The sequence below is a fragment of the Terrapene carolina genome, unplaced genomic scaffold (assembly GCF_002925995.2).
Source record: "Terrapene carolina triunguis isolate 2854851 unplaced genomic scaffold, T_m_triunguis-2.0 Scaffold23, whole genome shotgun sequence".
Classification (NCBI taxonomy): Eukaryota; Metazoa; Chordata; order Testudines; family Emydidae; genus Terrapene; species Terrapene triunguis.
Window position 1 is genome coordinate 18,929,530 of NW_020664374.1, and position 13,278 is coordinate 18,942,807.

Genomic DNA, 13,278 nt, shown 5'->3' on the forward strand with positions numbered 1-13,278 from the left:
CCCCAAACTAGCAAAAATATAAACCTTTTGATATTTTGTATAAAAAAGAAAAAAAAAAAAAAAAACCAATAAAAAAAGTACAAAAAAAAAAAAAAAAACACACACACAAAAACAGGACAGCGAGGGGCAGTAGGATGTATGGGAGTGGCCTCTGGGGCAGGAGAGATCGTAGGGAAAGTGATGCTCTTAGGATTTGACATCTTGGATCAAGCCCTTACAAAAGCCCCTGTCACAGTTGCCAAATTCATTCCTGAACTACATGGCCTGATATGATTATCATGGGACAAGACAACAAAAGAGATGGGGCTCTAGGGAGATACTGGAGTTCAGCAGAGCCCCATTTATCTGACCTCCCATTATCCAGCTCTCTGAGTTAACCGAATAACCAACGCACACAGGTCCAGAAGCAGCTGATCTCTCCTGTGGCCACCAGATGGCGCTGCAGCCTCGAACTTTCCCATTCTCTGGATTATCCGAATTTCTGATTATCCAATCCAGTCCCAATTAGATGGGATAAACAGGGTTCTGCTGTATAAGTGAGGATGGGGCAGCAAACAGAGAGCTGGGATGAGTAGGGCCCGAGTGGGGGTCACTAGTGATGTATCAGGGGCCTGCTGGGATGAGGCTTGTGTGCAAGGATCCTGGGATCACCCACACGGTGCCAAGACATAGTGTTGGGGGAGCCCTTCAAGCACCAATGGCCTTGGCTCACTCATGCACCAGGCAGTAGTGCTTGGGGAGCCCATGTGTTTCTGCACTGAGACTTCCATGCACCTAGAGCTCTGCATAGTGCTCAGTATGCCAGGTAGCAATGACTGCTGCATCAAGAGAGACCATTTAGCATTGATGGCTCAGCGCAGAAGCACTGGGCTCCCCCGTCCCCCTAGCTTGTCAATACAGCTGTGTTCCCCACTACCCAGGTCTTCTCCAAACAGACCTTTTCCCCTGACCCTCAATAGCATCGAGCACACATCTCTTCTCACCTCCCACTCGCCACATCCCACTCACCTCTCTCATTTACCCAACATATCCCACCAGTTCCTGACACATCATGCAGAAGGGCCAAGAGGAGCTATAGGAGTGAATGGCTGTGCGGAAGGGAATGAGCAGGGATGGGGAGCAGGGAAAGCAGAGGGAAGTAGCAGGGGTTCAGCCAGGAAGGCCCTGGGAATAGGAAGAGGCGTACAGGGATTTGGTTTATCAGAGTGGAATGCCACTCCCTTCTGCTTTTAGACAAATGGAGGACTTACTGCATCCTGAAATCCAAACAGCACCAGGTGAATCTGATTGATGGAAGTGCTGTCAAAGTCCAAATCCACTTTCAGCTTGGATATAGTGGATGCCATCACTCTGTGTTCGGGAGAGTGTATGAAGTCCCTTAAAATCCCAATTATCTGCTTGATGTGGGTGACTGAAAGTTGCAGTTCTTCAGAATTCTGGAGAAAAGGTATTCAGTGCACGATGTCAAGACTCACACAAGGAAACAATAAATCCCCTGTACCTAAGAACCTAATGGTTTAGCAATGCTAACGTTACAGGGTTACAGTTTATATTTGCTGCTGCTGTTTCTCACACAACTACACAAAAGTGACGGAAATTTAATCACCCATCTGCAAGTCCTTCTAAACTTGTATTGTATTCTCTGCCCTTGTCACACCTTAAGAATTATATTTACTGTAACTTAATATTTACTTTGTGAAAACAAAACCAAGGGTTGTAATGACTGTCCTTGAAATGAAGAGAGTGGATACATAATTGTTTAGTCAGTGCCCTTTATATTTGTTTCTCTGTATGTAAATAGAGAGGATGACAAACACATGAAAGTCCAGTCACAATATGGGTTCTCTCAGTTTATCACGTTAGTAGATGTGTAACTAGTGTAGAATTTACAGTTAGTGACTTTTTGTGACAAATTAAAGACCTAGTAAGTTTGTTAAATACAGAAAGAATTTGTCGTAACTCATAGCATGAAAATCACTGTGTCAGAAGCAGTCACTGGCACTGATTATTTTAAACCCTAAAATATATTTTTGCTTTGTTTCCATTCCAATAGGCTTCTTATGTAGTTCTACCAATTCACTGCAACTGCAACAGCAGCTTTCTGCTATACATGCAGTCAATATTGTACTGCATGATTAAGTTGGCTGTTAAGGCAGGATACAGATAATGAGCTAAATTCAGCCACAGTGCAATAGAGTTCCACCTGCTTACATTAGGGCTGGACTTGGCTCAGCATGTCTGACCAAGCCACTGTTCTCACATCAACTATGTTTAGTACTGTAGAGGGGGCCTTTTTAGAAAGGATGCAGTGCACTGGCATGACACCACTCAGCATTTTGCCTGGACTCACTCTGAGCTTCTCTAATAGAATTTAGATTCTTTTGTATCAGAGAAAACGTAGATGAATAAGAAGAGCTGCATTGACCAGTGAAATGAAGATGGTAGTTTTCAAAGATGCCACACACTTTCAGGATCCAATAGAAAGGAGAACTTTAAACCAATTAATTCACCATCATTTCTGGGCGGGAGAGGTTTATACAAGACAAAAACGCACAAGAGACAAACAAACAAACATTTTCATATCTATCTGATTATGACAATTTTGCTTCTGTTCTCTTGCTTGCAGATCAATTGCACTGATACAGAATACAATAAGTATGTAAAGAACCTACCTGCTGATTATGTTAGGAGCTCTTCAACATATTCGGAGCATTTTCAGCAAAAATTTAACTTGAAAACCACCAAAAAGCGCCACAAAAATGTCTATAATTTTTTTTAAATCAGAATTGGTTTGGTTTCTTATCCAGCTCTAATTAATTTACACTTATGCAACCACACAAGCTCTCATATTACTGGAGATTTTCCCCACTAAAAGGAAATTCCTGCCCCTATCTCTGTAGGTGTGGAAGTCCTCAAACACAACTGTACTGTTGCAGTTCTCTTGGAACCCTCCTTGACTCAGCACACTGAGGGCTGGCTCCTGGCTTTTTGCTCTGCAAGCCAGGAATGTGGGGAGGGAGAGGTGAAGGTGGAACTACCTGTACATCCATTGTTCTTCATTGAGCAGGGGCACAACACAGTGACTTCCCATTCACAATGGATATGTCTACACTGCAATTAAAAACCTGCGGCTGGCCCATGCCAGCTGACTCAAGTTCGGGCTAAGGGGCTATTTAATTGCGGTGTAGGTGTTTGGTCTCAGGCTGCAGACTGAGCTCTGGGATCCCCCTTAGACCAAGCCTCTTTCCCCAAGGCAGCTGGCACAGGCCAGCTGTGGGTTTGTATTTGCAGTGCAGACATACTGATTGTGGCCCAAGGAACGGACTCTTTTCCTCCTACACCTGCAGAGATCACCAGCTCACACAGCCTGGCTACTCAGGAAGATTTTGTCCCTAAGAGAAAGGCATTTTTACCTTTGGTTGTTCAAGTACTTCCCTACACACTTGGTTAGCTGGGGTTTATATGCTGATGATTCAGAAGGTGGTGCTCTTCCCTTTGGTTGAACACTGAACCAACACCCTAGTACAATGTATACTGTCCTTTGCGCTTCTCATATAAGTAATATCATAACCCCCAGTTTCCTGGCCAGTTTCCAGTTTGGATAATTACATTCTGCCTGCCTAAGTTCCTCTTGTGTTTAAATGGATAAAGTAATTGTCATGGAAATCACTTCTGACACCATGTCATGTACTCCTTGTATATAATAGGTTTCAGACTGCTACTAGCAGGTCAGGGTCCTGTATCAGATATGGACTGGCTACAGAGTTTCCATCACAGAGAGAGTACAAGAGAGGTGCACTCTAGAAGATCCTTAAATGCACTGTGCCGTATAGCGGTTACACACTCAAGTAAGGTATGTGACACATGCTGTAATACAGTTTAGCATTCCATTACAGAAACCTCTTCCAGTAGGAAGACAATAAAGAAACAAAGTTAAAAAATCAGATGTGACTACCAGCCAGTGACCACTGAAAAGCGGTACAGTATAAACCTGGCATGTGGAAGAGTAAGTTGCTGTGAATGGTAAAATCTACAAGTGCCCTCTCTCATCTGTCAGAAAAAGAGAAATGCTACATACTACTGGATTTTTAATTTTCCTTTTTAAACACGAAAAGAAGCATTAAAATATTACCTGTGCGAGACACTCCTGTAAGTTTGAAGCAACTTTATTTTGTTCCTCTTTAAGAATTTTATAGAGAATTGCCCGGCGTTCACTGTCCTTCCTTAGCAGAAAGAGACCAGAATCTCTATCCTCCAGGGAAAAAGAAGCACTCCGATCCTCTAAGGCAGAATTCTCATCAGGAACACTGGATCAGAGACAAGCGAAGATGTAAAAGACATAACTAAGCATTAGAAATAACAAATCACAGACGGGAGTGGGTAGGGATATTTACATAGATAAATAATAATTAGTACTAATCTCATCTTATTTCACTGTCACTGCAATTTTCATTTCAGAATCATTGTTAAAGACGGTTCAGATCCTCAGCTGGTATAATTAATCTAGCTCCCCTGAAGTCAATGGAACTACACCAGTTTACTTCAGCTTAGTCTGGCCCTGTTTGCTGCACCAAGTCAATCAATAACAAGAAGTGAAAATAAAGCAGAATGAGCATAACGATGAATTTCATTCTGAGCATACGTTGCAACAAATGTATCTGAAGGAGTCATGTTTCATGTTCTCCTCTGATCAGGAAACTATTCTCTTCCCAGGCTTCTTAATGTGTATTTAAATAGAGGGAACACTTGCAATTATTGTTCAAGGGCCTGAACCAAATCCTGCTGAAATCACCTGAAAGACTGCCACTGTCTCCCATGGACTATGGAGCCCCCATATGTCCCAGGCTTTAACTGCTGGTATAAACCAGCATAATACTTGGAGACGTTTGGGGGAAATCTCCATGAATCAGTTAAATATAATCAATATTTAAATCAATTGACATTTTGATTAAGCAACAGATTTCATTATTGAACACATCTGGTTATCTATTCATTACATGCACAAATTGCCTTGGATAACATGTGACGTGACTCTAACCTGCATAAGCTTTGTGGCGGCCATGCCAGAAGCAATCAGACAGCTTTACCTTAAGTGGGAAATGGGATGCTTCGTTGGGTTCTCTGAAACAGATCGCTTTGTCTTTTCAAAGAACATATCATGCTGTACATCTGAATCTGGCGAGACAGAGCCATGTTCACTGCTGCTACTGCCAGCCTGTTCCCCATGGACTGGCAGTGGGAGGGACGTACTACGATTATAATCTAGCAAGAGACAGCAAACACGCAAACCACACAACTGTGAGAGAGAGCAGTGCTTTTAAAACCACGGAACTCCAACACACTGAACCCTATAAAGCCCTCATTTGGCAAGGTACTTAGAGGTAATTCTGCGGGTTTGGTCATTGTGAATATAAAGAATCAGCATTTTTAGCCAATTAATATTTTCCTCCTATGACATACTAACACCAGGTGCATCCAATTACCCCTCCAAGGCCACAACTATGGGACCAAGATTTGAGCTCTCATTGGCCTCCTAGCGATCTGCCTCTCTTGCATCCCCTGCCTTCTGTTATCTCCTTCAGGACAAGCCAAGATGCCTACTACAATCCCTCCCATTTCATCCAGAAGCGAAAACAAAATAAACGAGTAGTTGGGTGCCCACTACTTCCCTACAGGCCTATTTACTAAAGTACGATGCAGGAGGGGTGTTGCAGGCTGGGAGTACATATTTAGGCTGGGAGGCAAGTTTCTGAGTGTTTGTTTCCACCATCGCAAACTGTTGATATTTTGGAAGGGAGGGTTGGGTGTAAAATTCTGGCATAGTCATTAAGACATAGTTAATCTTCAAATAGGAGTTTAAATTGCCACCAAAATAAAAACACATGTCAACTTGTGGCTCTTCACAGTCCTGTGTTTACTAGGTAGGCCCACCTCCACTTGCCACATCAGGAAGTTGCCTGTGGTCATATGAGGGAGAGCTGGGGCCACCCAATATTGGTCAGACAAGGAACCGCCGCTTGCAGCGAAAAGAAAGGAAGAAAGGAAGAAAGGTTGCTTGGCATTAAGCAGTTCCTAATGTGGGAAGAAGGCACCTGCAGACCTTTCTTGGGGTGGGGTTGGTAGGAGGATGAGAACAGGTGAGCTGAGGAAGAAAAGAACGTTTCCAGTTTGCATTCTGTGATATTTGTATGGGTAGTTTTCTCAGATATGAATGCAACAAAGAGTCCTGTGGCACCTTATAGACTAACAGACGTATTGGAGCATAAGCTTTCATGGGTATTCACTCACCCACGAAAGCTTATGCTCCAATACGTCTGTTAGTCTATAAGGTGCCACAGGACACTTTGTTGCTTTTTACAGATCCAGACTAACATGGCTACCCCTCCGATACTCAGATATGAATGGGGCTCTTCAGCAGGACAAAGTTCAGGCTCACTATTCATCCTGCTAACAAAGTGGCCAGATTTTCAGTAAAAACAGCAGTAACTGGAAAATTAGGCCAATTGGTGCCAAAATATTGATACTCCACATTGGGCACTTGTGATGTTGTATGACTGAAATATGACCATGTTTATCATGAATATTGCCACTGTTAGACAATTGCAACAAAACTTGTACAAAATATGTAAGGTGTCAATGGAAAAGTTATGATTTGCTAAAGATGATTATCCTGTTTATATGCATGTATCATTTTTAGGAGTACTTGTGGCACCTTAGAGACTAACAAATTTATTTAAGCATATTTAAATTTATTTAAATAAATTTGTTAGTCTCTAAGGTGCCACAAGTACTCCTCGTTCTTTTTGCTGATACAGACTAACATGGCTACATCTCTGGCTAGGTCTACACTACAGCGGACTTCCGACCTAAGATACGCAACTTCAGCTACGTGAATACCGTAGCTGAAGTTGCGTATTTTAGGTCGGCTTACCTGGCGGTGAAGACGCGGGAAAGTCGACCGCTGCCGCGCTGCCGCCGACTCCGCTACCGCCTCTTGTCGAGGTGGAGTTCCGGAGTCGACGGTAGAGCCATCAGGGATCGATTTTACCGCGTCCTCACGAGACGCGGTAAGTCGATCCCCGATAAACCGATTGCTACCCGCCGGATCGGCGGGTAGTGAAGACGTAGCCTCTGAAACATGCATCATTTTTGTAGCTGAAGTCATGAATATTGGTTATGTACTGGTATCACCATTGTGTTTGTTCCTGGGGTAACACCCACAAGCAGTGGCGTAGCCAGGGTTGCAGCCGAGGAGGAGCGGCGGCGAAAAAAGGCGCCGGTCCTTCGGTGGCATTTCGGCGGCCCTGCACATGCGCCGAAATATGGAGCTGCGCATGCGCAGGGCCGCCCCGCTTCCCCATCCAGAGTGCTGTCCAGGGCACCGAGATCCCCAGCAATGCTCTCAGGGCCAGAGTCCCAGCCGGAGCGCCGGGAGCCGGCCAGCCCGCGGCCCCGTTCTGCCGGCCGGCCGGAGCGCCACTTTTGGGGAATGTGGGGTCAGGGGAAGCGGCCGCTTCCCCTGAATCCCGCTAGCTACGCTACTGCCCACAAGGTAATTTACATCCAATCTAGCTAACACATTGTGAAGGGACTTTTCAAGCTTGGCTGCCCATTAAGGACACTTCACTCTCACAATGGGCCATAGAAGAAACTCATTCTGCCCAGATGGCTCGTCCTGCTGACATCGCTGTCTCAATGGGGCCAATAGCTACCCCTTGGAGTCATCAAGCCATGTAAGGACATGGGACATACTCACGTGACCATGGACTCCATCTTGTGCCAGTAATTTTCCACAAACTGTGCTGTGAGATTTGTTTGGAATAGTAAAATTCTAAGCAGATGGCAGAGGATATAAAAGACCCCTGAAATATTTCCATGTTGCCTTTTTCCTGCTCTGATTCTCCAGACTATGGATTTACAACTAAAAGGAGCATATTGACTATGGATGAGGACCTTCCAATCTTTTGTAAGTTACCAGATAGACTTTACAAGCTAGCAGTCGATAACATCACTGCTACAAACCTGGTATAAGAACTTTGCAATGGCTATGTATATGATCTATTAACCATTTTAAGTCGTCGTCTTCTTCTTTTCTTATGAACAAACCTTTAGATTTTAGTTCCTAAAGGATTGGCAGCAGCATGATTATTGAGTAAATATATAAAGTTATATATTGACCTGGCTGTGTGCCTGATCTCTTGAGACCAGAAGACCCCTTTGTTTCATGAAATTGGCTTTCAATAACAACTCATCATTAAGTCTAGTGTCTGGGTGGTGAAATAAGGGCTGGAATGCCTATGGAGACTGCATTTTTGACTTCTGTCCCACCACACTGGATAACAAAAAGTTTACTTTTGTTATTGGCTTGGTATATCTAATGATAGAATAACCACCAGTGTGGGGTGAGTCTGCCCCTATTTCTCAGCAGTTTTTCCTGAATCTGGTATTCTGTGAACCACTGAGGCACAGTGACAGCACCAACGTTTGAAAATCCTGTCCAATATGTATAAATTGAACACAAAACATCAAGATGCTTGGCCAAGATTTTCAAAACTGATTAGTGCTTTTGGGTATCTTAAAATTTGGGTTCCCAACCTGACACACCTGATTTTCAGAAAGTGCTGAGCACCAATCTTCTGAAAATCAGACCTCTTTGAGGTGACTCTTGGTGGGCACTCAAAAATTTAAGTAACTTGCGAAAATCTTGACCGAATGAACTTTTAATTTTATTATAAATGGTTTATACATTTGGCCAGTGGGGAGATTTTAACAAGCCAAAACAAGATATAAATATAAACTACAAGGTACTTTCTACAGTTTAACTCTAGTTGATTTCTTGGTATGTTCAACATCCTGAATAACAGAGAGGAATTGGCTAATGATTCAAATCTTTTTATGTAACACTTAATGATGTTGACTTGTACTTGGCTGATAATTCCTTACCTAATGGTTTGAATGCAATTCTGTTTTTCTTGCCCTTGTTCACCTGTTTTAAGAAGAGGTCTTTGAGTAAATCAGATGCTGTGACACGCTTATTCGGATCAGGTTCAAAGCAGAGCAAAATAAAGGCCTTTGCTTCAGCAGATAGTGATTCTGGGATTTCAGGATGAATTTTAAACATCCCAACCTGTAAGTAAAATACGGACAGAAAATTATTTGGCCTCAAACGAAGAACTGCAAAAGGGCCACTAGCTAGCTCCTCGCTTGGTGTAAACTGGCATAGCTCCATTGACAGCAAGTGGAGGGTTTGACAGCTGCAATGCAGAAGTCCATTGAAGTCAGTGGAACATCAACGGGGCTCCATTTACGCCAGTAGGGGATCTGGCTGTATTTCTACTGCAAATGTTTAACCCTGCAGATGTGTATCCTAACTGGTTACAGTGGCCCAACTCAAATGTCAAGAAATGGACATATCCAACTATCTAAGCCTCGTGCAACCCCTGGGTCTGACCATACCTACCACAAGTGCTCCAGACTCTATTCTCCTTACTAGCCGCCAAGCCCTTCTATTCCATATGCTAGCCAGCGCCTCCCTCCCAGTTGCTGAGCCCGCTCAGTACACTTCTCCCCAAACACCAAAACCAACTTCCAGCCCTAATGCTGAGTCCCTTCATAGCCCATTCCCTCTGTCTGGTGCCCAGACCTGTCCTGCTTTGCAGGTGCCAAACTACCCAGTGCTCACTCTCAGCACAAGCGCAAACACCCAGCCCCTGGCTGTCAGACGCACTCATTATACCCAGTGCTGAGACCCGTGTCTTTCTTAGCCCTTCAATGGCAGCCAACTGGAAATTACGCAATGTTCACAGGGTTAATGTAATCCTACACTTGGATAATGTGATTGGACAGAAATTTATTTATTTCAAAACATCACTGGATAGTAACTTGATATTGCCCTCTCGTGCATCAGCTTGAGCTACCCATTTTTAATCCCCAGGGCTGATTTTACAGAACTATTTTTGGGTATGTCTACAATGCACACAAACCAAGCAACCCACAGCAGCGAGTCTCGAGCAGGGCTAAAAACAGCAATGCGGACGTTCAAGTGAAGGCAGAACCCTGAGCTTGAGCCTTAACCCCCTTGCCAGGTCTGAAGCCTGAGTTTGAACGTCCACACTGCTATTTTAGCCCCACAGCACGAGACCGGAGCAGCTGACCCAAGTTCGGAGACTCGTTGCTGCAGGGGGTTTCCTTTGCAGTGTAGCCGTACCCTTTAAGACAGTTGTGCCACTCATTCTGCACATGCCATACAAATCTGGAAAAATTATTCTTTTCAGCCTTGACATATTTATGTAAAATAGACTCTGGAGAACAAGTAGCAGGAGCCTGGAAATTATGCTGGCAACAAGGCAGATAGTAGCTAAGTGGTTAAACAAGTGGCAGCAGCTTGCTAAAATAAAGAGTTGTCTGAATAATCACATTTGATAACTGTATTAACGCACTGTGGCACTATTATACATTTACAATAGCAATTTAGCTTTGTGAGATCCAGTAAGGTCTACTCGCAATGCAGGCTGAAGCCAAAATGCTGAACAGTAGAGCCTGTATTTGAACTGTAGTGCAGGGTATAAAATGCCAATGCATTAACCACTTTCAAGTTATGTCTCCATGCGCATCCAAAACTATGCCTTTAAAAGCCAGACTTAATATTTCCTGTACAGTGTAAGATTCCAAACAGCAAATCCATAGGGATACAGTTATTCTAAGCTCTGCAACTACTCACTATGTGACCAGCAAGCCACCTGGTCTCTTTGCACTTCAGTTAACCTGTCTGAGGGACCATCTCTATTTGATTTGTAAAGCACCATGCACACAGCACTTCCCTGAGGACTTCCCTGAGTGATGCATCTTGAAGCAAATGGGATCATTCACATGCATAAGGAGATCACAGTTTGGACCTTGACCCTGTGCAGAGCCACTCCTATAACAACAGGTAATTACAATGTCAGTGTAGATTAAATTGCCCAGAATATTTAACTTGTAAATATTAACTATATGAAAATTTAATTAACGGGTACTACTTCATGTTTCACAAACTGTCCAGCAAATAAAACAATTCTTACTTTAAACATTGCTGCTTGTGGCTCCCTCAGCTCATGAAACGGAGGCTTTCCTGTTGCCATTTCAATGATAGTACAACCCAGTGACCAGATATCAGCTGGTGCACCATATCCTCGAGGCCCCTTATCTATAATCTCTGGAGCCATATACTGCAAAGTGCCTGAATCAAGACAAAAAAGGAAGAACACAAGTCATATATTTGTTTTTCTTATCAAATAGATACACCATATCTTTAAACCCCTTGCAGGTTGTCACTTCAAATGTGGCTTGCATACTGAAAGGTGAGCCCTCTAAGTCAAACTCCACCACCAACACTGAGCCATAAGATTGTATAGAAAAGACATGGGAAAATACAAACTCTTAGTTCTTCCCACCTCATGAAGGACTTCAGATGGGAGAAAATATATTTACTGTACAATCTGAAAGCTCTCCCTTGCCTTATTTAAGCTAAACCTACCGCCATTTCTGCAAATGATGAATTGGAAAGATATGTGAATAAAAAGGGCTGCAGAGAGCAGCCAACTAGTTGATAGGTTTTCTTTGAGGGAACACTTTTTTGCTGTATTCACCACCTCTGGTGGGAACACAGAGCAGGCGAACATCAGCAATAATGAAGTGAGCTAGTCCATGGAGAGAGGGTCAGGCCTGTCAGGAGAGGATCAGGAGCTGAATGAGAGATTTTGAAGAGGGAGCGAGATGGAAAGAGATAGGGCTAGAGAGATGAGATCTGGAAAAGAGATAAGGCTTGCAGAAAGAGGAAAAGTGTCCTAGATTACAAACGAAATATCAGGGCTGGAGTAAGAGAAAGCAAAAGAAACAACCTCATGGAGGCAAGTGGCAGAAATGTGAGACAAACGGTGAATATCTGGGTCAAATTGTGAACTCCACATTTTGGGGGATTCCCATTTGTTTTGAGAATACCAGTGATTGTAACCTTCACTGTGACCTTTGGTCTGTATTGTAATTTCCATGGTGGGTTCAGACATCCAGGTGGTGATGAAATCTTGACAAAGGAAATGTCTTGTAGATGCTGTGTGCTCATGTTAGAGGGTGGGACACCTTGACAGGGTTGGCTCCAGGCACCAGCCAAAGAAGCAGGTGCTTGGGGCGGCATGTCCGGGTTTTTGGTGGGAATTCGGTGGCGAGTCCCTCTCTTCCTCTTTGAGCTGCCACCGAAGTGCCGCCAAAGAGGAAGAGAGGGAGTGAAGGACCTGCCGCCGAACTGCGATTGCGCTGCCGCAGCTTTTTTTTTTTTGGCCGCTTGGGGCAGCAGAAAACCTGGAGCCGGCCCTGCACCTTGAAGAGGCTAATAATGAGAGAGCCATCAAGGGCCATTAACACTGAATGACTCTTCCCTGCTGGAGCAATGGGGTTTCTACTAGCAGGACCTGTGACTTTGAATGGACTTCATACACAGAAACCTAGCTAGGAGAGCATGCAATTTCTCAGCCTGATCATCTGACTAAAGACAGGAGACTTTCCTTATGGAGGCTGCTTCTCTGAAGAAGGGGGCCATCCAACACCAGATGCCAGAAGCCTGTGCTGGAGAGAGGAAGAAAGCCGGGGGGGAGGTAGGGGCTTGCCTTGCCAAAGGATGCTGACCAGAACTAGAGATTTCAGATGGGGCGAGATCAGACCAGGGAGTTATGTTTAGGGATTTGTTGTTTTCCATGGATCTGTAACTCTGTTGTGCTTTGTTAAGAGTAAATGTAACTGTGGTTAAGAATTTCCTTTGCTAAGCCTGTATTCATTGCTTTTCTGCCACATTGTCCCTAAAGGGATTAACTAGGAAATCAGAGCTCCCACAGCCAGGGGAAACATGTCTAAGCAACTGGGTGCTTGGGAGGGCTGTGATGCTGGTTCTAGGGTCTAGGCAGCCAACTGAAAGGTCCTGCTGCCCAAGGAGGGTCAGACACAGGTTCTGCACCTGAGAGTGCATGTGAGAGACCCAGAGTTAGGAACAGTGACCCGTTACTATCAAGACCCAGGGCACTTAGGAAGCACGTGAGATTCAGCAGTTGGATCCAATCATAATGGACTGAGTTCCATCCATGTGGGGGGGGGCTGGGCTGCAACATGTGTTTGACAATCCACAATTACTGATGATGATAAGACGTAGTTTCATACACTTTAAAGAACGCTTCTGTTATCAGATATAAATTAATGCAAAGAAAGATTTTTTTTAAGGTGACATGTTTTCTTTGCCACTACGGAAGAGTG

The 13,278-nt window shown here is 44.0% G+C and overlaps 1 protein-coding gene across 1 annotated transcript in view; it reads right to left on the bottom strand.

The window, feature by feature from the left end:
- LOC112121222 (mitogen-activated protein kinase kinase kinase 15-like) overlaps positions 1-13,278 on the bottom strand; it is a 144,520-nt gene that overhangs the window by 15,456 nt on the left and 115,786 nt on the right. Inside the window, exons 18-22 of the mRNA XM_026649799.2 lie at positions 11,061-11,218; positions 8,944-9,127; positions 5,088-5,262; positions 4,133-4,307; positions 1,251-1,436 (exon numbers count right to left, since the gene is read on the bottom strand). Of these exons, the coding sequence (XP_026505584.1) occupies positions 1,251-1,436; positions 4,133-4,307; positions 5,088-5,262; positions 8,944-9,127; positions 11,061-11,218 (878 nt within the window). The remainder of the gene's footprint in view (positions 1-1,250; positions 1,437-4,132; positions 4,308-5,087; positions 5,263-8,943; positions 9,128-11,060; positions 11,219-13,278) is intronic.